This window comes from Toxotes jaculatrix, chromosome 15 (genome assembly GCF_017976425.1).
Source record: "Toxotes jaculatrix isolate fToxJac2 chromosome 15, fToxJac2.pri, whole genome shotgun sequence".
NCBI lineage: Eukaryota > Metazoa > Chordata > Actinopteri > Toxotidae > Toxotes > Toxotes jaculatrix.
This window is the reverse complement of record NC_054408.1, coordinates 8,559,408-8,586,730: the sequence shown is the minus strand read 5'-3', so window position 1 is coordinate 8,586,730 and position 27,323 is coordinate 8,559,408. Positions and strand designations below refer to the sequence as shown.

At 40.5% G+C, this 27,323-nt stretch overlaps 1 protein-coding gene across 1 annotated transcript; it reads right to left on the bottom strand.

Annotated features, from left to right (window-relative positions):
• Positions 1-144: 144 nt before the first annotated feature.
• mgat4a (alpha-1,3-mannosyl-glycoprotein 4-beta-N-acetylglucosaminyltransferase A) lies at positions 145-26,559 on the bottom strand. The gene is made up of 16 exons (XM_041057160.1): positions 25,569-26,559; positions 15,401-15,568; positions 14,142-14,282; positions 8,979-9,112; positions 8,830-8,876; positions 8,581-8,694; positions 7,400-7,475; positions 6,642-6,756; positions 5,628-5,758; positions 5,438-5,545; positions 5,273-5,347; positions 4,983-5,101; positions 3,733-3,811; positions 3,136-3,196; positions 2,587-2,699; positions 145-2,465 (listed from the first exon to the last, which is right to left on the bottom strand). The coding sequence occupies exons 1-16, from the start codon at positions 25,660-25,662 to the stop codon at positions 2,439-2,441; spliced, it is 1,602 nt and encodes a 533-aa protein (XP_040913094.1). The 5' UTR covers positions 25,663-26,559; the 3' UTR covers positions 145-2,438.
• Positions 26,560-27,323: the final 764 nt, after the last annotated feature.

Genomic DNA, 27,323 nt, shown 5'->3' with positions numbered 1-27,323 from the left:
TTTATCGTTTATTTCAAAGACGTCCATGAAAAATGATGTCAAAATCATCGTACGTAGGCATTCACATGTACATGATGAAGGCACATGAACTGATGGGTACGTAGGGTTGTCGAGCATGGGAAGAGTTCCTTTTTTCTTTTTTAGTCTCCTGTCCATCCACCTTCCACAAATATAGTAGGGGATTACATGACCATTCATGCTGTTTTCATGCATTTAGTTTCAGTTTGTATGTGGATGCCGTGTAAAGGGCAGAAGCCAATCCTGTTAGCAGAACTGTGTCTTTACCCTTTCAAAACATGTTCCACTCTTTAAATGGCTTATTCCCATCTTCTCCCAATCAACAGAATCTATTTAAGAGGCAGACGCTAAACCACTTGTGTTTTCTTGAGTACAGCATTGATGGTTTGATCAGGGGGTGAAGGAGCCTGTTCTGAAAATAAACTAAAACAAACACTGTTTATAAATTACAAATAATCATGCATGCGAACAGGCATGATTAACAAAAGTCCCATTTTCTTATCAAGTCAACCAAAAGGCACTTCACTACCCCCTTGAATAAACCACTGACACATAGCGTGAGTGAAGTTTCACTTAAAAAATAGCTTCCACTCAGAACATTGGCCACACACACACAAACACAAAACATGTCAGGTGAATTTCGATAAACTATAGTGAGACAAAAGAGAGAGAGAGAGAGAGAGAGATGCTTGTTGCTGTTTTCATAGCTATACAATCAGTGAAAGTACTACACAACCTCAGTCAAATCATTCCACAAAGGCATACTCTGCAATGATCAGTAGTCATATTCTGTCCAATCAAAAAACAGATGAGCGATTGGACAAAATTAATTGTAAAGTGGATTTGGAGGAGTCAGTGAAATAAGCATAAACTGTGCCAAAATGGAAAATATAGGTACAGCAGTGAGGGATGTGATGGTGATGGTGAGAAAGCAGTGCAAATCAAGCTGTTTCAGGTGGTAATCTGGTACAAAAAAAAACCCCTTGTTTGCCACTTTCAGTCATTATAACACAGAGATATTGTTCTTGACATCCAATCACTATTTGTACTGTAGGTGTTATTTTCAAAATACCATATCCAGAAAAGTGTAGGCAAAAGTAAGAGGGAACAGATTCGAATAATGTTGCTGAGACAATTTCAAGAGACCTGGATATAAGGCACATTTTTCTAATTTTGCCCCATGACTACTTCAAAAGAATCTATTCACAACTCTCCTACCATGTAATTTTTAAACAGTGAAAATCCATAATTTTTCTTGTAACATTTCACTTTAAATGAAAAGAAACTGAAAGGAGCTACTTGCTACTTGCAGACAACATAATTTCACAAGAAGCTTTTCACAAGAATAGCAATTTAGAAAAAAACTGTACACAAATAAAACAGATTCTTAACTACCATAAACATCTCTTAATAGAATAAAAATATATTTTACCTCTTGTACAAATTAAAGATTTATTTCAAATAAATTAAGTCACCTTCATAGATCGTCAAAGCTGTAATAATATATCAATATAACAATATATTCCTTTCGGGAAAATGACGCAAAGGCAATGTCTGATTGGTTATAAATGGACACTGAGGTCATACACAGCCTGTCAGACAGGACGTGAGATAGATATGGTGTCACGGTACTTATTTTCTTGATGGACTGGGGTAATTACCACGGAATCTGGCCTATGGTCAAAGTTGTCACCGACTGACTGTGGGCAGGATTTTTGGAACAGTTTGGAAAAGCTCATCCTGAGTTTGTGTTTCAGGACAAGTGGAGTATTTGAGTGTGACTTACAATACTCTAGGAGTGAGGAAAACATTTTTGTTTGGGCTGGTGTTGATCTAGAGCTCCATCATCTCTGCTGAGAACAGACAGCAACTGGCCATTAGTGACAACATTCTTGATCATCATGGGCTTTGCTGAGGCGCTAGTGACAGTGCAATGCCACAGCTTGCCCAAAGGTGGCAGCATTGAATTACAGAGAGGGATTTGGCAGCATCTACACCAGTGGCCAGGTGACCGGTTCTCCCCAGATGTGAAGATTTCTCCTCAATCGTGCAGGCATTTTGTGTTCAAAGCCGCTGAGCAACACAGTCACGTTCAGAGCCAGAGCTGGGAACAGATGTCTTCACACACTTCACTGTTGTTCTTTAGACAGTAGTATTCACATTCTCACAAATGAACTGAAGAGTGAGGGAGAGATGCAGAAAGAAAAGGGAGAAGTCGATCGATGAGAAGCAAAATAACAAGGTACATTAGGGAGAGTGGGTAACAGAGAGGTGGCTTTCCTCAGACAAGCTCAGACGAGCAACTCTAGTGGGCTCTAATGATTTCACTGCTGGTTGCTAGGTGCCAGAGGCCCTGCATAAGCAGTCCAGGAGATTTTGGTCCCCCAGGGGCCATGATTCATGTGCCCCTTCCAGAAGATTCAGCCAGCTATCTTCTTTATATGTATCTGCAAGAGGAGAGCAGAGCATCACATGTTAGAGGGTTAAAACGAGGAGGCGGTATGCATCTGGGGCAAGTGGTATTTTTGATGTGATTGGACAAGGGGGTGCGTTTTGTGATTGTCTTACTTCACTGAGGATGGCCCACACCGCGGAGTCTTTGAGAACTGAAAGCCGAAGTGCCACAACAGGATTGAAAGAAGGATCTACAGCCCCTTCTGCCACACCTTTCTCAAACTGACCTGTGTTTAAAAACACAGAAAAGCACTTATGAAGTACTTTAAATCATATTTATAGGGTGAGTCCATGGCCAATACTTTACCAGTGAACTGGGTGCGCAAGTGGAAAAAAAATAAATGTGATAAATGATTTACTGGAATTTATTTAACCAACCACACGGCCTTCACCTGCTTTTTTTGTTTATCTTATTTACAAGGAACATTAAATAAACAAAAACACTAGGACAGAAAAAGGACAAGTAGAAATTATGTCAGCAAAAACAAGACAGGAGATTAGATTAAAAAAGTAAAAGTGTGACAGAACATTTCACACACTTTTTGTGAACTGCCTATAACTCTAGACACCATCAGTGTGAGTGTGTAATCTGATCACGATGTCTCAGTATGTTGGTATGCACTAACACATATAGTTCTAGACGACAAGGAGAAATCCACTCACCAATTCTGTAAAAGCGGTCCTCTGTTCGTTTGTACTTCTCTTTGGTCTGCAGTCTAGTTTCCTAACATACGAACACAGTGAAAGATGGACAGCAGAAATTAAAATCTTAGTGATTTTTCATTTGAGTAGCACTTGTACAGATACTAGCTTCTGTGCCTACACTGGAGGTGCGGATCACAATGTCAGAATGTATCGCCTCTGGCAGAGCAAACGATTCTGTCATGCTCACATTCCTGTCAATAATCAATGCACTATGTCCCCAAGAGGAACCACTCAATGTAATCTAATCAGAACCGTTTGCACATCACACCACAGAAGGGTGACAGACTGTGTGTGTGTGTGTACTTGTCCATCTATCTTTGTGAGGACCAAAAATAGCATAGACGTTACAGAGGAAAGACATTTTTGGACAGCAAGGACAATTTGGTCAGTCCTCACAACTTTAAAGGGCTATTTGAGGCTTAAGACTTGGTTTTAGGGTCAGGGTTAGGTATTCATTCGGATGGTTAAGGTTAGGGTAAGGGGCTAGGGAATGCATTATGTCAATGAGAGTCCTCACAAAGATATAAGTACAAGTACGTGTGTGTGTTTCCCTACCGAAACAGGCAGTATTTCCACTGTGGTGTTCTCAATTTTGTCCCCTGGGTGCTCCTGGTTACCACTGCGAAAGAGAAACCTGCCAATAAAACCAAGAATTCATTTTAATATTTACACCAATGGGGAATGATTCCTGCACCCCAATGGTAAGAGCCACACAGACAGACACATTGCATCAAATCACTTGTGGAAATCAAGTAAGTTATATCCATGAAATGAAAAAAAAAATGGGTATGTAAACGTACATAAACCCAACGTGTCATCAGGACTTAACTATAAGTAGGATATAGTAGATCAGAATTTCAAATCTCGTGCTTCTTAGATCTCATATTCAGGTCACAGTCACAGGTTTAAAACATTAAAAATTACAGTACTTCTTCCTTTCTAGCCAGGAAAAGCTGAGATATCTCGATTTCAGAGCAGCTACAACGGTGCTTCGAATTCACAAAGCATGAGCACATCATGAAATATGAGTTTTACTTGTAGCTGTGGCTTTGGGGCTAATGGTTGGCAAGATTCAAAGAAGAAATAAATGATTATATCTCCCTTACTTTATCTGTTGGCACCCAAGTTTGAGGGTGCACTGTATTGACTTGTATTAAAAGTGAAACAGCCACAGAAATGTAGCATCTCTCAACCAGCTGCTGATGAGATGTTGTCTACTCAGAACAGCAATACAGTCTGAGTCAGTGTAATTGGTTTCACTCAAAAGCAGACACTTCAGAGTCAGACAGTGGAACGCTGGATGGACCCTTTCCCACTCACTGCCACTTATTTGCTGAGTGATTGACAGTCTCTCGCATTGGTCTTGCTGTCCTAACATACAGTAATCTTTACAAGAGCAAAGGATACAATCACCATACATCCTCACATGACCAAACTTATAACATCCTTTTTCCGATCTGCTCCCAGCCATCAGTCTTGATATCAGCTCTCTTTATATTGGCTGTCTTACTCCCTTCCTACCCTGGCTCGACAGAGAGTAGGAGGCTGGCCAGAGAATGCTTATTTTAGAGCACTCTCATTAGCTCACCCTGATCCCGGGAGACACACACACACACAGTGAAGGGCAGCAGGAGGAAATAAATGAAAAGACAGAGTTTGCCTGTGCCTGTATGTGAAAATGTTAGATGATAATATTTATGTTGGGCTGTGCTTTGCATGCTCACCATATTATTTGAATGCAAACATTAAGAAGCTGTGCACACACAAAAAAATCACAAACAGACAATTCCCTCCCTCACATTTACCTCTCTATGCTAACAGGTCTGTCAAATTTGAAGAGGACATAATCTCCTGCGGTAGGAGTGATGGCCCAGAAGAAGTCCTCTCCTAGGTACGTCTTCTCCAGTGTGTGACCCTGATACACCTGTGTGACACAGTAAACATTTTGTTCCAACTTGATCACTGATTCTGCTCTTGTATTCTCTTCATAATTTAGGACATACTGCATTCAGTTTGCTCTTGCTTTTATAATCATGCCTGTGAACTAGAAAATGGATAACTGGACAGCAGCAGGATGGGACCTCTGGAGTGATACCTTCATTGAAGTGGAAACCTCAGCTGGGGGGTTCACATGCATCTTGTGGAGAAGTGGCTTCAGGAAGTCTTTGTCCTACAGACACAGACAGAGGCCAGTGTTTCTACAAAGGAAGTAGCATGAATTGCTGCTGCAAACGAGCGACTGTGAGGGCGTGAGACTCACTGTGAGTTTTTGGATCTTTCCAGCAAGAGAAGAATGGAGTCCCACATGTTGAAACAGGGAGGGTCTAAACCGCACACGTAGGCTGGACTTCTGACGCTCACAATGTTTCTGGAAAAGAAGACAGGTGGGAATGAGACACCCGTTCCCCACACACTGATGCTCATATCTATACAGTAATCACAGTGCATACTGCATCTTTTTCAGGATTGCAGACTTTGACCCAGAGAATATGGTCCAGCAGCCAGTCGATGGGCTTCTCCTTATAGAACATGAAGATGAACTCAACAATGAGATTTAGGTCTGGAGCCTGGAACATTTTTCCTGAAGGAAAGAGAGAATAAGGAGGGGTCATAGATGCTCACTGATTCTGCACAGAAGCACTCAGCATCATTAACAACCAATTATTTGCAATGAGATGATTAAACCATGAACAGGACTTAAGGGACTTGTTGCTACACTGTAAATAAAAAAAAAGAGTACAATCAACTGGAAATAGTAAGACAATTAGTGTCTCCTTGTGGAAACCTTGTCTCTCTAAAAACCACAAAAAGCCTTCCAAAAGATGTCTGCTTTAGAACCGTCATCATTTGCCCCACATGGCTGAAAAAACTGCCACACACACAAGACCAAAACCAGGGTTATTGTTTTGGTTGGTTATAGAGTGTATTGCCAAAAATCCATTTACAAAACCCAATACAACCAAAAACACTCCACTTTAAAACAAATTGTTCAGGGGGAACAAACTAGGGTTAATCACAGTCTAGTTAAATTCTGCTTTTAATGATAAAACTACATTTGAGTACTTTAAATTTAAACAGAGATCTGTATACAATAACATCTATACCACTGCAGCTCATTTTGGATTTACTTTTCCCTGTCCAATTGCTATTATTTTGCAATGACCTTATTTCCAAGTGATCAATATAATTTTAATTTAATTATACAGGCTGCTCTACTCTGCATCAGTCCATGCTGTATTTCATTGTTCATCATAAACCCTACAAATCTTACAGTATGAAAAAGCCTTGTCAAGTGGATTGGAAACTGCTGGTTTAAGAGCATGAGTTGATAACCATGTTATAGACACCATTTAGTCCGGACTGCCTTTGTTTGGCTTTGCCATCAGCTGAGTAGACAGATCTTGCTTCATTTGACAGACTCCTGGTAGATGCTGCACATTGATGAAGTGCTTAATGGATCGTACCAATGAAGCCCAGTTGCGAGAACTCCAGGATCATCCAGTCCTCGGACGACAGCTGCAGGGCAAAGTTCTTCATAGTGGCAAAGTAGTTGGGCTTGGCCACAATGTCATCCTCCAACTGGAGGAACAGAGGTACAGAAAGAGTGAAACGTAAGACAGATGGAACCACTTTAACAGTTAGGGGTTGTTGTTAATTTAAGGGAGAGAAGCAGGTGGGGGACTCCTCTATGTTCACACAGGGACATCACTCTGAACTGAACTAAAGAACACTGCTGAGTTGCTACACTAAACTAGAGTAGCAGTAGATGCCAGAGAGGCAATACCTCTTTCCTCCAGTTGAAAGCAGAGAACGGAAATGACACACCCCATGCACAAGATAGAAAGATGGGAGATTAACAACACAGTTACTAAACCGTGACTGGCTGGTGTTAGCATAAGTAAACGTTTATATGAACATTCTCAAATTGGATGCCTAGTTTAGCCAAGAAGACAGATACAAGCTGTAGAAGTCTAAGAGGATTAGGCTAAGATTAAGTGAAACTGGCTCTGGTCTGGAAAAAAACAGCGCTGGCTCTGATGAATGGCTGCACCAATACACATTTAATTTGGAATGACATGCTCCAATCTAACAGCAAACAAGTTTTAGGTTAGAAAAGATTTTCATGCTGATACTTGTGAGTAACTGTCTACAGAGACTTTCTTAAAATGCACTCCAACTAGCAGCTATGGAAATATTTTTTTATTTGTTTTTAAGGACATACCTGGACATAATAAACCCCTTTGTTCACAGCATACATCATGAGGAAGGAATAGTCCAGATTCTGCTTGGTCCGCCATCTAAACAAAGCAGAAATCATCAACACACAATAAAATTATACGCACAAAACTGATCTACTATCAAGTATCCTCCAAAATATTACACCACTGCTCACTGCTCACATGCAAAAAGCAAAACTGTTCAAATCCGGTACTCCCAGGTAGACTGAATATTACAACAGCAGACTCTGAATAATTTATAAACCAAGTGCTGTCACACTAATTGTTTGATTTAAATGATCTGCCCTTGTTGCAGTCTGACTCTAACACAAGAGAGCAGCTGTGGGAGGCGGCACACAGTTTCTCCTGAGTGCACATGTGCCAACATACGCACACGAGCACACATACACGCACACATGCATGCACACGCGCACACACACGCACGCACACACTTTTAACACTCCAGTCAGGTGAGCAGATACCACCGATATGAAGGCATGGATGTGCATGCACTTCAGCTCAGCCAAGTGGTTCAGTGTTGCCGCAGCTTCAGCAGTGAGGGAATGTAATAAACCTTTTTCTATATCGTTGAATTGGGTCCATGTGGACACACACTTAAGACAAGTGTTTCAATTATAATATTTACTGTATACCGCAGACCCATGTTGAATAAGATACTAACTGTTCAAACGATGATCAGAAGCATTCGCTCACAACCACCCACATACAAACATAACACATAGTCCTCTGGGCCTAGAGGCTATTACCCAAGTACATACTGTAACTAGTCAGCACAAACTGCACTATAAACAGATTTCTAATGAAGCCAGTTGTTAGCTGACGAGCTAAAGAGAAGGTAAGTACAGAAGGTAATAAGACCGAGCACTACAGAGACAAAGAGATACAGGGTGCTGCGGCTGATGACCTTGATATGACTTTGAGAAATGCCTGTGGAATACTAAGCACCAAGGCAGCCTCCCTAAAAGCTCTCACTTGCTCATTCCCTCCTATTCCCCTGACTCATCTTACTTTTTCTGCAATCCTCATCACAGCTCTCCTGCATTTCATTTCTCCCAAGGCTGGTTTCTCTAGATTTCCATAATGATCTCTATCACATTTTGCCTAATTAAATGTCAGCACAGATAAAACAGATAACACAGACCTCATGCATAAGCGAGCTGCTTACCTGACTCTCTCTCTAGAGTCTCCAAACGTCTCTTTGAGGTTGGTGAGGTCTGGGTAATAGGTGGCCGGTGGGGAGATCACTTCCAGCAAGCCTGAACTCAGCTCTGTAGAAAACCTGCAGAAAGAGGGTCAGTGGTGGTGTCAACAATGTGGTACAGACATACACACTCTGGGTCACAGCATCTTTTTACACCTTCACAATATCTCCACCTTTTTTCGCAGCTGTCAGAAAGCAGAGAAGTGTACTCACTCTTTCTCCAGGCCAGCCACTACGCTGTGAACGTAGTCCAGGTCCGTCTGCAGATATTAAACCAGGAAGACACAGACTTCATCATTTTTAAACGCATTTCATAGAAGCATCACGCAATGACACATATTGTATGAATCATGAGATCTCACCTCCCCAACAAATACAATAATAACACAGTCAAGTTTCTCCTCGGGTGACAGCTTGTCTATTAGCGAATGCAGTGTCTCTGAGAGATAAGACTTCACCTTCCGCTTCACTGTGGGAATCCCCATCACCATTGTAACTAAGAAGAGGAGAAAGCATGAGGGGAGAACAGGAAATGGTGGCTGTTTAATAAACTGGATCAATAAAAAAAAGTCATCTTTACTGTTAGACTGCAACAGAACAGGAACAGATATTCATGCCCAGACTGACAGATGGCAGTAGGAAGGATGACTGATGGAGGTAGTTAGTAATCCATCTGTACTACCATGCTACATGTTCCTAAAAGAAACGTTTTTATACAACAATCTTACACTATCTGGTTATTTATTGCAAAACATACAGCATTTTAATTTACAACTGCGGGCTACATAGAGGCAACAATTATTAGACTTTAGCCAGAGTAAACAAAACTATGCTTTACTGAACATCATCCTTTACTCTGAGATCAGCAACACTCTCATAAATGAATTTATGAGCTTTTATTACCAGCTAAATAAAGCTGTACAGGCCAAAGCCAACAGCAGAGAGCAAGGATCAGAGAGGATCTGGCCCCTCTAATTTAATAACAATACAATACTGATTTATTTGTCGTTAATTATTTATGAAACTATAAAATGTCAAAGTTTCCAGACCCCATATTCCAGTCTTTCTCTGGTTATTTTATCTGGTCAAAATATGGATTAATACATTATTTAAATTGTATTCAGTTCCTTTTCTGTTTAACAACTAGGCAATAAACTGTGTTAACACAGCCCACTGATCTCAAAAATTATGGTAATCGTCATCTCTAAGCTAAAGAAGACATTAATAGCAGACATTTCGTTCAGCTGAGAACAGGCTGGTTGAATGACACAACAGCTAGACATGGAAAGAGAAAAAGAAAGTGCCCATTGTCATCTCCTTATTGCTTCTCTTATATGAGGCTTGGAGCTAAACAGAAGGCCTCTTCTTTTGTATGGAGAGTCTCCCAGAAAACTAAATGAGGATGAAAGAAGTACAATAGACTGATACCAACATGAAACCAGTTCATTTTACTTAGAAGAATACAAACATCACTTTCACAAGTGAAGGGAGAAGAGAGTATACAGCAAGCCCACAGTGATGTGAGAGCAAATTCGAGGATAAAGTTATCAGGCTGGTTATCTGACAACGAATTAGCATCTTCCTCTTGCTAAGGAAAATAAGTCAAGACAGCAGCATGAAATTACCTATTAACTTGTGTGCTCTCTTTTTTCATGTTTAGTTTTCCCTTCATCTGTACATGATGTATTTGCTCTTTACTGAATTTAAATCCTTGGGCCACAATCTACAGAAGGTCATTTTGGATAATGTTTTTGATAAAATGTACCATGCTCGCCCAGAGAAAGGAAAGTAGGGTTACGTTTTGTCCCCATGAAAGTTACAAACAACTGGCCCTATAGGGATAGTAATGACTGTGAAATACATGCACCGGGGTAATGTGTGGCTTGTGAAAACATGCTGACTGAGGTGATGAAGGGGCAAAAAAAAAAAAAAAAAACTAAACTTGAGGTGCAGAATGAGTGAGCAGCACAGTGGACCAGAGAAAGGGTACAATCCCCCAGAGTGATCTGTGCAGCGTGGAGAATCTGTCCCAGTTTTGCTTTGTGTTTCGCACACTGAGCTCTGTGTCGTATAGCGACACCCACCATCCCCGAGAAAGTAGGTCGAGGATGAAAGCAGAATGTGGGAGGAAGAAAAAGAGACAGAGAGTGACAGAATAAGAGAGTGAGGCAGACAGTGAATGAGTGATAATGCATGCAAGTGTAGCTTGAGCAGGACCGACTCCAGGACTGCCCCTCCCCGTGTCCCTTGATCAGCCTGCCCGTTTCACTCTGCCATCCTTTCATCTCCTTCAGGAGAAAAAAAAAAAAACACTTCTACACTTCTGTCTGCTTCTCAGCCACACCAGTGAAAAGAACTGATCTGGCATGACATACATATAAAAGAAGCTAGTGTTCAGCTGTGTTTTTATCCTTTCGATGTCCAGCAAAATATGTCCAGCTTGACTGCTTGCTTCAACCTAGCATGTAAATGCGCTAATTTTTCTGATTAGAGATCATGGACACACATTATTTAGGGCTAAGGTTAGTGTCAAGGAAGGACCTGACACCATTAGATTATTACTTGTAGTGGGAATAATCATTCAGGCAAGTGTGTCTATGCGTATAACACTCAATTTGACTTGAGGAATCATAGTTTTTTAGGACATCAATGTATAAATAATTAATTTGTGCCTGTGTGTGTGGGTGAGCAAGTGTGTGAAGCCCTTTTAAACCAAGTTTGACAGTAGCAATCCATAAAAAGCTAACTTTTTTTTTTTGGTAAAAATCTCAAAGCTCAAGCTCAAACTTTAAAATTATAGTATCTTGTTACTTAAGTAGTTTGTTCAATAAATTAAATCTATAACACCACAGACCAGTTGAAAAAAAAAGTTTTTTACCATCAATAATCACAACAGTCCCTTGCAGAAACAGTAATTATGCACCTTAAATTGGTTCTGTTTGCTGTGCATTTAATACTGCACAATACTATTACCAAATCACAATATTCCACTAAATGGATCAACAGTACAAGCTTCACATATTTGCATGACTAGACAACCACTTCTTGGGTATGGTTAAAAAACAAACCTGATAATTATAGTCTGGTGTCAACCACATGTGGGCAACACGTCTGATTATATAGACGTGTTGATATTTGTGGCTGAAATGCACCACGCAGAGCTTTGCCCTGCAAAGTTCAGCTGCTCTGACATCCATTGGAGTTAACAGTTGAAAAACAGAACCATGTCCTATTTTCTTTCAGAGATAGTTGAAAGCCTTCACTTGTGTTTGGTGATGATTTTCAGCTAGAAATGCCTGCACACAGGGTGAGGCTTGATATATAAGGTTCTTTTTTATACTGTATTAAACAACTGCCATTTAAACTCCTGCATAATCAGCTAAATCAAAGGCTGCCATGTTGGACCCTCTGCTCAAAATGTACAAGCAATTACATGGGAAGCAAGAAATGTAATTTGGGTTAAACAGAAAAGAAATAAAAGGAACAAATTATACAAATATAAGGTTCATAGTACTGTCAACTGATCATTTTTCTGTCCATGCCAGTCTCAAAAACATTGTTGCCTTATAAGGAATACAAGTGCCAGCATGATTATCAGCAGTGAGTGGGAAGCTGCTGAGGGATCGTTTTCTTGTCCCTGCACAGGCAACTTCTACTGGAGAGCAGAGGGACATGGGGGAGATTTTTTTTCAATCTTCAGATGTGTTAGGCCCTCACAGTGAGGTTCTCTGAAACAAGAAAAGAAGCAGCTGGCACCATGTGTATATCTGAGCAGAAACATGACTGACTACACTCTGTTCAGGCCAACAGAAGAGTCAGAAGCGACAAAGGCAGCAGCTGAAAGAGTTCCAAATTGGCAGGAAAAGGCAGTTACAAAAGATCTTCGACTATAGCATGTTTAATGGCTGGTCAGAACAAACGAACGCTAGTGTGTTACTGATGTTGCTTGGCAACAAAGAAAGTAGTGACAGTTTAAAAGGGCAGGAGTTGGTAGGAGGATGACTTGCTAAAGGACATATATGAGTTTGGAACTAGCAAGGCTGTCTTTACAATAACACAGTTGTTTACTTCTGTATGAGAGGGGATTCAGTGAGGCCCCACCCCACCCATTTCAGTCTCAGAGATTCTCTGTGACTGAAATGTTAATTTCAACTTTAAATTCTTGTTCAGTTTAAAGTGGGATGATGTCCTAATTTGCACAGCTATAAATATCCCAATGTCAGATATGCTTAGACCAGCAGAGAAACAAGAGGGAAAGTGAAAAAGAAAAATGTGAAACGCAGGGGCAGAATAAGGAAAACAATTAGCAGGAAAAGGGAACACTAACTGTTGGGGCATTAAGGCAAAAGCTGCCAGTGTGTCATGTTAAGTATGTCATGTGGCATGCACGGGTGGTGGAGAGGCAAAAATCCTCTACTGCAATTGTGCTACCACTTCTATAAAAGAAAGCCAAAAAGATGGCAACAATAGGCCTTATGTCTGTGAAGATTCTCTGTCAATAGGACTTGCATTCTTCTTGTTTCCTGTGGGAATACCTTGCTCTCATTGATCAAACAGGCTGCAGGCCAGGGACAAGAAACTCCTATTTGTACCCAACTTGTCCCTCCTCCTTTGCCTCTAATTTGTCTAGGGCCTCTGTTCCTGTTCTCAGTCACTGTCAGCAGGAATGTGGAAACACCATTTGAGCTGTTCAGTCCCTAAACTCACCTCCCTCGCGCCCCGAATTCACTCAACCTTTCACACAATGCCGAATAAGCAATGCTCTTAGAGTAAACTTGAATTAGCAGAGGACACATGCTGTATGCTGCAGCTTGAAAGGAAGAAATTTTCAAAAATAGAGTTGCTAAAAATAGGGGTGAACAGAAAAGAGCAAAACAAAAGTGAAATAATCCATATGAAAGTGGTGGGACTAATGTCAGACAACAGCTCCAACAGGACACACTGCACTTCAGTGGCTTTGTAAAAATGTAGTTGCTGCTGTAAGTAAACTTAAACATGATCGGAAATTGCATTGCTGGGTTCACTGTGGCCTCGACCTGTAATCTTATGTTCAATTTATGTTCCTACGGTAAATTTTCTTTGAATAGCACTTAAAAAACAGTGTGCCTCACAGGTTCATTAAAAGAGAAAGGAGAAGACAAGAGAAAGGCATTTGAATACACCAAGTGCAAACACGGCAGAAAAACAAAGTAGGATAAAGACGTAAAAGCAAGACTGAAATCCTCGTTCAATCAAACTAACTCAACTTGCAAATTAACTAGGGAATTATCCCGTTACATACACTGTAATTATCTTCAACTCTGCAAAGATATTAATGCAAAGCTCAGTCCAGAGGGGATACTTGTTGTGAACTAGTCACCAACTGAAAACTTGTTGAGGCTTGATTCTCTCCCTGGTGTAACGAGGATCTCGGGAGGTTTTATTGTGTTTGTGTAGGATAAGCATGCACGTTCTGGAGAACACGCCTCATAAATCAGGGGTGTTACTGTTGTACTAAATTTGCACTGTGCTTATAAGCTTCTCACCTCCTGTTCGGCCTAGGCCAACCTGTACGGCAGGGTGCAGGCTGCCCTCATTGTTGAGAAGGTGAGGCAGGTGGTGGTAGATATTTGGCACCTGGAGATGTTTCCTATTTGCAAGCTCCTTCAGTAGTTTCTGTGTCTCATCTGAAAGCAAACACAGAGAAACAAGTTAAGTAGAGTCCAAATGAAGACAGAAGTAAAATTATTGGCTGCAGTGGACTATTACAGAAGGCCACTGGTGCCGAAAATAAGCCAAAAGCATTTTATGAAAATGAGTTTTTAATTTTGTTTTTGTGTTTGCACGGTTCATGACAAAACTAAAACCAAAAATCAAAACAGTCTGAAAAAGCATAATAACTGCCAGAGAAAATTAAAGTAAAACTCTACTGGCAGGAAATTTTCAGTGTACTCAAAAGCAAAACGATGCCATCATGATAATAAAACTGGATATAAAATGGACATTTCATTTTAAAATCGGGAGACAATGAGCAACATTAAATGATTAATATACTAACTGATCAACAGAAAATTAATTGGCAACTATAATCAATTTATCACTTCAGTCATTTTCCAAATAAAAACAGCAAATATTCACTGGTTCCAGCTTCTTAAATTTGAAGTGTTGACGCTTTTTTTTCTCGGGTTTTTGAATGCTGGCTGAACAAAACAGGCAATCTGAATACCTGACTTGCACTTGAGCTGTGGAAAAATATAATGGGCATTTTCCAATACTGTCTGAGATTTTTTTTTAAATTAATATCAATTAATCAAGAAAATGAGCGGCAGATTAATTGATAATGGAAAATAATCTTTAGCCTATTATTGTGTTTCAGCCTACTGGATTTAATAACTCCCCCAGTGGTTTTGAGGGTTGACAGATTCTACAAAGAAGCCTCGGAGAATGGATGATCATTGAAAAAGTCAGTTTCATTTCATTTTCATTAGAAATGAGCTCACTCTCACAAAGGTACTTCCCCTGACCACTTCCTTTCAAGCAGCAAGTACAGAAATTCAACAGCAAGTAAAAACAAAATAAGCCTTTGTTGCATCTAGGTGCACAGCATGTTTTGGATTTTCCCACAGGTGATGCAGAGCCAAAATAAGAAGGAAATGCTCGATTAGATGGAAATTAGAACACTCCAAATTTCTCACACAAAACTACAACATTTGTTTCTCATAAATGACTGAAACAACTTTCATGTTAACTCGACAATGTAAAACCTCAGTTAATGTGTTGGTACGTGCTCGTGTACGTCAGTCACCTGAGAAGTTTGTGAGAGCATCTTTGCTGCTGTTAGTCTCGGCGATGGCACGTCTGAACTGCTCAAGAATGTTGTTGAGCTCAGACGAGCGCTGCAGCGTCCTGTGCTCTGCCACACGGAGGCGCTCTTTCAAGGCATGGAACTCCCGCTGGTATGCTATCAGCTTCTCTATAAGAGAAATAAAAGCAAAGTAGGGTGCATTAGGAGGTGAAAATTTAGTGAATGGTCCTTTTCAGCTGGTTACAAACATTCAAACCCTGGGGCTGCTCAGGAAAGAGAGTTCTATCTGATGATTTGTGAACAGGTTTGCTGGAACAGACTGGAATGAAATAAACTGGATCAGTAGAATGTTTCAAATTAAGCGGCTGAGGGAAGGGAGAAAAAAAGCTTTTTTTTTTTATCCCAACCAGGATTTCTCTCATTGTACAAGGGTTTAAAGCAAATCTTTGAACTACTGCAGTACCATATGATGATGATAATGTTGACACCAATACAGTGCTCAGGAGCAGCCATTTATTGGCAAAACCAAGCGCTTGTTTTTACCGATTTTGTTTTTTACGTTTGGAAGCAGTTTACTACAAAAGCCTGAGGAAACCAGTCTCTTATCAGAAGTTGAGCAGCTTGTGGAGGCGAAAGTAGAGGCTGAAAAGGGGAGTAGCTGTGGTCTGAGAGAGATCAGATATATTAAATTAACTATAGCTACAGTGAGGCACACCTTCTACTTATCTAACTTAAAGACACTTTTATGTTGAATTCTCTTTGTGTTTGGTTTCCTTTCTGTTTTAGTATTTTTAGTTGTGTCTTTTGCCTGACTGTTATATTGCCTTGTGTTTTGTCATGTTTTTGAAAAAAAAAATGAATAAAGTTTATTATAATTACTATTTATGGAGATGGAGATGACTGTGAAATGAAGATGATAACGAAATGAAGCCAAGAAAACGTATGGCATTGTTTGACCTGCTTAATAAGCAAATCTTAGTGTCTGTATTACCAGTGTAGATTTTTGTTCCAAAATTTGTCTGAAATGTGTGAAATGTGTGACAGTGTGTGTGTGTGTGTGTGTGTGTGTGTGTGTGTGTGTGTGTGTGTGTGTGTGTGTGTGTGTGTGTGTGTGTGTGTATGAGAGGGTTAGGTGGGGTGCAGGTTTGGGCAGTCTCTGATCTTCTCTCCACTGGTAGATTTATTGTGCCCTATCAGAGTGCCCTTAACTACAACAAAACCCAGACTCCCTTCATCTTTCCCTCTCCATCACTCTCTCTGACTGAGCTATTGTCCCACCCCTCTGCCTGGGCTTCTCTTTTTAACAGAACCATGTTGTTCTTCATGAATCCTGATCTCTAAGACACACAGACAGATGCTGTCATTTGGCCCAAACCTCAAGAAAAGGGCAGCTTCAACCTAAAACAAGACTTTCATCTTCACATCAGTCCTTTGATTGTTGGACTCCAGGCCTGTTGACATGAAACCACACCTGTAATTCTACTGTGCAAAGAAACAAGACACACACACAGCACCACAGAACAGACACAGGAAGAAGACGAGCTTCCTAGCTACCTAATATCCCCCAAGAAATTGTAGGATTATTGCATGTATTTAGTAATATCATGTGTTCTTCCATTCCATGACATGAGTAGAATCAAGAATGTTGGGCAGTGTTTACAAAAGTCTCTCGACATTTCAGGTATATGTCACTTTTGTTTTACTTTCATTCTTGTCATTCACAACTTGACCTTGACTTCACATAAAAAGCTCAGACTACAGACAAGCACAAAAGCGTTTTCTATGGCAAATCAAGTGTCATCATTATCAAATTCAGGTAACAGGTTGAATGGTGAACTTACTCTGCTGCTGTACAGCCGCTTGATGACTGCATGGGTACACAAATGAATTAAACAATTAGACCTACCTGAGGGTCTGGAGTACATCTATTCAATCTCATTATTCTTCTCTGCTTTCTAGAACTGTGAGTAGTGGGGGAAGGGCTAAGTGGCTATGCTCTGCCTCTGAGCTTGACAACCTCTCCTCTCCTTCCATCTGTTTGAATTCAGTCTCTTTTCTTAACATTGTCTCACTGCTTCCTCCCTTTACTTTATTTATTTTTACTTTTATGTAAGTATATAACTTTGAATACTATCTGCACTTGCATCCTGGCATACACTTTTGTTAGCTTGTCTTTGCCTGGTTTCCATACATCCACTGCCCCCGACTCTCCTGTGATATTTTGCCTTGACAGGCCATTGCTTTTTCCCCCATTCATCTGCTCAGTTTATTTCATACATTAATGAGATACGTGGGAGAAATGAGGAGGAGCTGACTGTATAATGGACATTCAACAACTAGCTAGTAACAAACAGAGCCATGGTCTCACACTCACACACACACACACACACACACACACACACACACACACACACACACACACACACACACACACACACACACACACACACACACACACTTCAGACCACAGAGTGATCATGCATCCAGTAAATTTGAAGTTAATGTCTTAATTCAACAACAAAGAAAATCAGAGCAACAAAACTAAAGATAACATCCATTGCTCAATCCATCGTGTTCATAGATGTGGATGATTTTAAAAAAAAAAGAAAAAAACTCACTGGACTCACAAAAAAGTTCGAGAATACTATAATTAGTTTTATGAGTAATATTACATATATACACTAAGATATTTGTGGCTGTAACCTGATTGTTGTTATTTCAATGTGCTCAATGGCTTTGACTTCAGTTCTAGCATTTAAGTATCTGAAAACAGCTTGTCAGAGAAAGAGCTGACAGACACAGTAACCTGGCTTTGCCATATAGTTCTCTGAGCCTCCTCCTTTACACTTAGCCTAGAATTACCTTTCAGAATTTCATTATCTGACTGGTGAACGCTGATTGCATACTGACAGTGAAGATTCTTGATTCTTGATTAATAACTTAACAGTTAAAAGAGGACAAGGATGATCTCAGTGCTGAGAAATACTTTAGAGAAATCCAACCCTGAACTCAGAAGAGTGTTCAGAGTTTTACCACTAAACCCATCAGCTCATCAAAAGCCCTCACAGCGATCTTGTCCTTGACCTCACTCTCCCTTGCTGATGCATGCTGCTGACTGCAGGTTCATGAGTGCTGATGAGGGACTTGTGCAATTTATGTTTGCACGAGTGGGAAAGCTGCACTACATAATATGTAAATGCCCTTTCTGGAATTTCACTTCCCCATCACACTTTCACATGCTGATCCCAGGTCTATAGCATTTAAAAACATTTATTTTGCGCAAGGAAGCAGAAATAAAATCTCACCGCTATGGTTAGAAGGTACCATTCGTAATTCCAGTGTTATAACAAAAAAGGGAAAATCACTCAATGACGTACCTCTTTTGAGAAATAGTGATGATTAATTCTTCTTGAAATACAAGCTTGCCTAAATACTACAGCTGATTCAACACCCTGATGTTCAGAGGAAGTTGTGGTTGACATGCAGTTTTCACAGAAATCATTTTCCACAGACACAAGAGTCATCTTAAAAACAGTCCTTCTGTAATTATTACAAACTGATCTGAGCTCAGCTGATGACAATGTTTCTCGAAAGACCCATTGCTGTGTTTTTCCAAATCAGATTTCTCAAGCACCAACAAAATTCTGTTCATCCTGGAGTCTCAGCTTGTTGCCGGGCAACTGGTCACGATCAAGATATAGTCTGGCACATAACTTCCTCTAAAAGTTGATTTGTTGTTTTTACGTCTTTGTTTTCATACAAAACAAAGAAGACAGAAGGTGATCATTAGTGAGCTTTACAGATGCTGGTTGGTGGATTTTTTTTTACATTTGGACAGAGTCGGTTCAAATGTTTACACTCTTTGTACTAGAATAAGTTAGTCAACTCCTTATTTACCGTAGAGACAGGAGAGTGGTATCAGTCTTCTCATCTGATCTCATCATCGGCAAAAAAAACGGAACTTTTCCATTAAATTATGGATTCTGCCTGCCACGTGTCTGGATCTGTACCAAAAACGAATTGGATAAAAGACTCAAAGCGAAACCAAGATTTGCAGAAGAGCTACCAAGTACTGATGTTACAATTTTCTTTGCATATAGCAGTTAGGTGTTCAGCCAAAATTATCATCCTGTGTCCCCACATTAACTTAAACTGTTTGTATAGCCTCTTTTTAATGCACCACACTGAAACTGGGAATCAGGCACTTTGCCAGAAGTTCCATTTATCAAAATAATTTTTTTCTTAATTTCGATCTCAGCAGACTGTCTCCATGTACTGACAGAAAGTCAATTATCTCAAAAGCACTTAAGCTATTTTTCACATTATACTGTAACATCAGCAGCCATAACAAATTTAACAGTCCTTACACTCTGAGTTGCTGAAAAGATGCCACATCATTGAGCCTTTTTTTATGGACTTGTAGCTACAGATTCCACCTGTCTGACATTTACAAGCAAGATACACATGCATGTAAAACATGTCCATTATGCATGTATAAAGCCCTGAAGTGATGCACCTGCTAGCCTCATGGTTCCACACTGCAGCTGCTGTGTGCAACACAAAGCATTTAATCAGGCTGTTATATCTTAAGTATGGCAGATGGTGCAAAACATGAATGTGAGATTAATAGGACAAAAACTGGAATGGTTATAGCATGTTGGTGTTTAGGGGACAGATACAAAAGTGCACAGATGCTCGAACATTAGGTCAATAAGTCATGTTAGATTAAACATGACTTAGTATACTCTTACAGTATAACTCTTACAGGTTACAGAAGTTAAACAGTCATATGAAGATACAGACTGTACTGTGACACTCATCCACTGGACAGAAAAGATCCATCAAGTTAATGCAAATTAAATTCTTTGGTTAAACCATCTCAGTGGGTGAAAATCATGGCAACACTTAACACAGAAAAAAGCAAGCACACCAACACACATAAATAATACTGCACACACACACACACACACACACACAGAGTAGTAGTATTGATTTTTGGTGGTATTTTCCTGAGGAGAAGTGCAAGTCGATCCATGAGTAGGCTAGTGATACTCCCTGAACGGTTTTATGTAGTTTGCAGAAAGAGAAAATGTATGCCTTTATCCCATTCTGTCCTTTTTCCTTTACAGTGCACTACAACCGTTTCACTTCACTTTTAAAGTACTGAAAAAAGTTGTGGCCTTTGGCAACTTTCCAACCCAGATTCTTAATTTTGCCTCATCACTGTAGGCTCATTGTTTCTCTCGCCTTCCACCCACTCCTCTTCCTCCACTGTGCTGTAAGTCAGGATATCCTCCCGCAGCCTGCTGACTCTCTTTATGGCAGAGCACGCTGTCTGACAGCAGTGAAGCTGAAGGCACAGCCCCACTCTGCTTACTTCCACTCCTCTGGCTTCACTTGGCTCCTGAAAGGCTGCCATCAGCCAGGGCTATCACTCTCTTCTCACTTTTTTTTTTTTTTAAAAAAAGTCCATTACAAAAACTATTTTTAGAGCTGAAAGGATTAGCTGATTTACCAATTACCTAAAATTAATCTGCAACTATTTTAATAACTCTTAAGTTATCTCTCTCTCAGTATGTTCAGGAAGCTTATGCCACAGATTATTCAACAGGAAACAGTTAGAAACCAACAATCACCATCTCTCCTCCCTGACACTGAGGAGAATTTGTGAGCTGTCTGGGAATTGTGTCCAGAAGCAGAAAGAGAACATGTATGAATGAATGAATGCATAGCTGAATGGGATTAAGGAAGTGAGCAGAAGCACGAGGAGGCAAACAACAGTGATTGTTAACTTACTAACAGCTGAAGACGCCTGTTCCTGTTCAGACGGAGCCAAAGCTGGGATAAAAGGAGGTGTGTGTGTCTGTGTGACTAAGCAGGGTAGAACACATAAAAAAAAAAAGAAACTGTCCCACTGTCTCTGTCTCACTGCATTGTCAGCACTCTCAACCTCAGGCTCTTCTCATCCTCTGTCTTCTAAGATTTGGCCTTTCTATTCACTTCTTCCTTCCAGGCCACTTAGGATTTGCCTGGCAGTTTGCCAGGCAAATCTCAGTGCACACTACTACCTCTCAGTGCACACAAACAAAATTTATACACACACACATATAGGCAGATGCTACAAATGAGAAAACATAATGTGCCGGCCATATTGTCTCCCATTCTAACTAATAACCCATGAATCTGGCCTACCACTCTCCTTATCTGCCTACTCATTTACCCCCTTCACTGCAATCACTTCTGCTATTTTTGGCCCATTGTGTTTGGAATGATGTGATGATAGAAGAAAAACATGCCCTTAAACAGAGGATGTGGAATATATTGCTTCAAGGAAAGCAAAGAGGAAATCACATATGCAAAAAGAGAAGAATGTTTTGCACTTGGTAGATGTTAAGTCACAGCAAATAAGCAAAAATCATTAATATCTTAGAGCTGTCTCATTCTTTTTCAGTCTTTCACAGAAAGAGTCTTAGGTCTCTCACCTTTAATAACTGAAAAAAAAACCAATGTTTTTATATGTTTTTGTTGCTGCCATTATCCTTAAACTACAGGATTCAACCTACCACACTGCCATTTGATTCATTAACCCACATAAGACATTTATCCCACTCACTGCTGTGTTATACAAAAAGGTTGAATGAGCAACACTTTTGGAAGGTGTTAAAATACTTGTGTTTTCAGAAACGTTGCCATGATGCACTTACACATGCCACTTACACATGCCACCAAATTACAGCTGATGTTTGCTGTAGAAGTTCCCCTGTTGTAGGGTTTTTTCCCCATACCAGTTTAGAGTTGGTATGGGGAAAAAACATTTTAATATATTTGTGTCTGATAACTGCTTTGTATGAATGGCTTGTCTTGTTCGTCTTGTACCAGTGTACTTTCTCGTTGTTTGCTTGTCCTGTCGCTGTGAAGGATAATATTGAAACTGTCTAATAGGCTTGTCCCTGCTACCCACTATTCAGTTTTTATTGCGCATTACATGTACATTTTACTTCAACCCACTGTTATACCATTAATATGGTAAATGCAAACCTGAGATATCATCAAGAGGTAATACTCTGCTAAGCCTAAACGATAACGGTGTATTTGATGTAGCTACATTGCTACATCCAATTTTTGTCCCATCACAAATCTAAAGCCCCAACAAATATTAAGGTCTACTTGAGACTTTACCACGGAGATATCAGAGAGCAGTCTCATGCTGGGGGACAGGGAAGACTCTGACAGAGAAGTACACACTCTGGAGAGTCATTCAGCATGGAGTGTTTGGACAGCTGACTGGCACAGCTCTCATTCACAGCAGTCAAGTGACCAGAAACAAGACAGGCTGTCGGAAGCAAAGAGTTGGGCAAAAAAATACAATTAAAAACTTTGGGATTACCTCTCTACCCCAATACCCCATGAAACAAACACCAAAACAGTGTCCTTATGGGCTACAATAACCGAATCATACAACACAGTCACAAGCCTATAATACAAACATGTTTTCTGATTACAACTAGTAGAACAGGTTTTGAAATTTGTCTTTTTCAGAATGACTCAACGCCGGAGGCCAAGTAAATTCTAAACACCCACTCTAGGCAGCATCAAGAGGAGAAGCGATCTATAACTGCAGGGAAAAATGATAAGGAACATAAAAAAGGTGCATATGTTTTCAAAAAGGAAGAAAACTGTATTAAAACATCTCTTGTTAAGACAAGAAACAACACAAACACACAGAGGCAGGGAGCCAGGGGGCCAGTGCAATACACAGTAAAGTACAAGATTAAAGCTTGTGATGTTGATGCAGGTAAAGAACACACTGGTCTGAGTTTTATGTACCCAGAGATTAATATATGGAAATACACTCTGAGGATAGAACTGACTGAAAAATATGCAGCTTCAGGTATCTTGAGGTTACACAAACATTTCCTGCAAGCATGTAAGAGTACATGTGAGTATATCATATTTTAGTTGGGACCTTTGTTGTAAGTGTTTCGTGTCACAGCAAATCAGCAAATCTAACTGCATCTCTTTTGTCTGCCCCCCTCCCCCAATGAGGATACTTAAGTGCTACACGTGATCCCGGCCACAAAAAGAAATGAAACAGCCCAGCGATGTGCAGAAAGACTGTGTGTGTCAGTGGCCCTCACATAAATTAATGCTGGTCAGAGTTTATGGTATAAATCAATACTCTAGCTTTCACTGTGAGGCCAAAAAAAAGAGCTCTTTGTTACGGTTTGATTACTGCTCACATGGTTTGCCCCCAGAACATAAATACTTGTACTGTACACATTTTGTAGTCCAAACGGAAATAAACCTTGGATTGGACAAACAGGCTTGCTGTTTTCAACATGTTGCTCATTGCAATGAAGCTTAAGGAAACACAAGCAAATAAACACACATACAGAAAAGAAGCAAATACACAAAACACAGCAAGTCCAACTTGACACAAAAGAAATTTGTAGCAGGCACAGAAAACAGACAAATATGGAGGCCAGTTGTCAAGGGAGTTCAAAAATGTTTAGTTTTAGTTGTGGAGATACTGGCTACTACTGTTAGCCCTTCAATAACTACCAGCATGTTACTTAACGTTTACCAGCTTCAATTGTGTTTTCTGTTGCTTGTGTTTTATCTATTTGTTTGAGTTTCCTTAAGGTGCAGTGCGTTGAGCTCCCTCTGCCACTGCACAGACCAGCGCATTTGTTTTTAAATAAAAGCTTTAGTGTTACATTCATTATAACCTTTTTAGACACTTAGCCATTCAGAAATTTCAACATGTCAAAGCAGGAAAAGCACAGGTGTAAATAATAAAGTTACTGACGGCTGAATTCCACTTTTGCTTCAGCTTCAAACTCACGGTATTGTGCATGGCAGCTCATGGTCACACTGATACGGCTTACTGGGGAGCCGTCATTAATGTTGACAGAAACACCTCCGCTTTTCCTGCTATGACAAGTCAAAATGTCTAGCGTAAACATGGCCTATTGCTTGTCTTTAAAAGTTGTTTAAAATATTCAGACAAAAATGTCTTCCAAATCTTGATATGTATTATAATTTAGGGTCTAAATGCGTGTTAAATGCATGCTCTCTCTCTCTCTCATATTTGTGTCAGAGAAGTAGTGCATTTCACCATATGCTATTATCATATTAACTGTAGAGACAACTGTGAAGTGCTGATAAAAGTATACTTGTTTCCAACTAACAGAAAACTGCTAGTCAATGACAGTTATGTGAAATTGAACAGAAGGGTCTGCACTCAATAATATCCCTGTTTTGAATACAGACCTACTGGATTGTATCAACAGGTGGACCAGACAGACCAGAGGGCATTTTTACTTGACCTTTGCTTATCACACACACTTTAATCAAGCCATGGGCCAATCTCTGCTTGCTGTAGCGGTGGCACTAAGAGAGCGCTCCTTTTAAAGGAAAATACTTAATCAAGCTGATAAGCTCAACAATAATCACAACATGAAGCCTTGGCTTGGAATTTATCAAAAGGCTGCAATTATTTACACTCTGCTGATAAGAAGTCACTGAGGCCCATAACCCTCCCCACATGGGCTGGGTTAAGCCTGGCATGTTAACACACAGCCTTTGCATTCTATAGAAACACAGACACACTTGAACCTGGATGTTTGACAGGACAAATTTGGTTAATGCCCAGATGAAAGATTTAAATGCTTATGCAAGAGGGAGAATGGGTAAATGACACTGAATGCTGTAATTATCAAGATGAGTTGCGAACTGTCCTTTCCAGTGCTTTAAACTGACGGGGACATAATACATTATCCGTAACTGACTGAGTTTGATGAGGCAAGATGAGGACTGTCTACAGACCTGCCATGCTGTCATACATTAGTGGGAATAACAATATAATCCAATAAAAACAATATAGATGAACCCGTTTGTAAAGGCCAAATATTACAACAGGTAACCACTGCATAATGTATATCGCACGGTGATTATGTGAATACCAAAATGCTGAACAGAATCCGGATGGGTACGAGGTGAACGGGTAACACCTGCTGTCCTACGACATGCGGCTGGACCCACGTCAGCTCAATGTCTACCAGTTTGTTAACCAGGCCTTACAATTGTCGCTTCCCCTAAAACCCGATAACACCTTACATTTGTGTGGTAGTCGTGATGACAGGGATGTTCGGGGTGTTCAGCCTACCTCTGCCATTCTGCCACGCTGTGTACCAGGACAGGCTGAGGAACGACGTGAAGAAAATAATCGCAGTGGCCACAGTTCCATTTCTGAGCCTCATCTCATTTCAGCGATGCCTCTCCTCGGCTGAGTGTCGGGGACCCCGGAGTTGCCGTTGCCTCCCTTCCTCCGTCTCTCTCCGCCTTCAGGATGTTGACACGGTCGTAAGCGCAGGCATATGGGGGGGTCAAATGGTTTAAAAAAAAAAAAAAAAACACTCCGGTTAACAGGACAGTGAGCACGGACCTCTGCGCTGGGAGAGGGGGTGAGGGGTGCTCGCATGTACCCTAAGCCTCAGTGTCGGCGCGTCTGTTCGTGTCGTTGTTCGGAGGTCTGTAACGGGCTCTTCCTGCACCGTCCTACAGCGACAAGTCACGAGTCAACTGCTTTTCGTGACAAGACGGCTTACATGGTCGGTTAAGATAAAACAAGCTAGCTGCCGATTGTACCCATCGTAATTTTCACAGCCAGTCGTTAGCTACAAGTAGAAAGCATTTCGAGTGTGTGACGGTTGATCCTCTGGGATAGGCTGTTCTGTCTCTGACGGGATCCGAACGGCTACGCCTCAAATCACGCCAAATCGGCTTCGACAGGCAACATATGATTTTTTTTGTTGTTGTTGTAATTAAAGCAGCGTGGTGCTAACTAACCGAGCCTCCTGTTTATACTTCAGAGTGGTCAACAAGTTTTATCTGCAGTTCTGACTGGTCGACCCGCCGACTGCGACACAATATGTGTTAGCTAGTTAGCTGCCGAGCTAACAAGTTCAAACTCCGCTAGTTAGCCCCGCCGGCGTCCGTCAAGCTGCTTACTACCAAAACAAAAGCAGCCCAAAGAAAGGAGGAACTCTTGTGGCTGCTTCTCGCTGGGCAGTTTTACATTTTGCCGTCCGTGTACAGTTAACACACGCCCTAAAACGAACGACTGGCCACAGACTGCCTTCAAACGCCTACAAACAACGCTTTTAGGAAATTAATTGACAGCATTTACCCGTCAGTATGTACAAGCAGGTCTTCCGGTAACAACTTTCAAAATAAAGCAACAGTCTAGACTCAGTAAAGGCTGGATTATTACCAACCGGGCAGAACAGGGCCCCAAAAGCCCGAGGTTTATTCCATAAAATTCATGCCAACATAATTTGATTAATTAGTAATTTGTCAGAAATTTACACCACTGAGGTACAATATGAGCAATGAGGGACGTATACGGATTAAGACTTTGTTTAAATGTACTTATTTATACTTATTATTTATACATTGTTCTTGTTGTATATCTATACTGACCCAGTCTGATGTAAAAGTTACGCTTTATCAAATTACTTTAGTTTTATCTCTATTTTTAAAGTAAAACAGACGACCTGGGACAAGACTGCAGAATTGTAAACCTGCAACCAACAATTACTTTTATTATCAATAAGTCTTTCAATTATTTTCTTTAATAACTGTTGACTGTTTATTGTATAAAGTGTCAGAAAACAGAGACAAATGTCCATTATTATTCCCTAAAGCCCAAATTAACATGGCGTGCATGGATAGAGAAGTGACAAAGGGGAGTTTCACTCTGGGAGTTTGGCAGGCAAGCTCTTCACTGTTAAAGCCACAGTCTGGCCATTATTACAGGTCAAAATACCTAAAACCAAGGGCCATGGTTGAAACCTATCTGCTGACCTCTGCTCACCTCTGCTCTAGAGTAACCAAGTTCTGTTCTCCACCAGCAACTCTT

Bases quoted from the DNA above. Each gene is read 5' to 3' on its own strand.
- mgat4a (XM_041057160.1), bottom strand. From the start codon at position 25,662: ATGAGGCTCAGAAATGGAACTGTGGCCACTGCGATTATTTTCTTCACG. The intron at 5,348-5,437 runs GTGAGTCTCACG...CTGTGTCTGTAG, and splicing joins GAAAGATCCAAAAACTCACA to GACAAAGACTTCCTGAAGCC. The intron at 3,197-3,732 runs GTAGGGAAACAC...TTCGTATGTTAG, and splicing joins TGGAAATACTGCCTGTTTCG to GAAACTAGACTGCAGACCAA.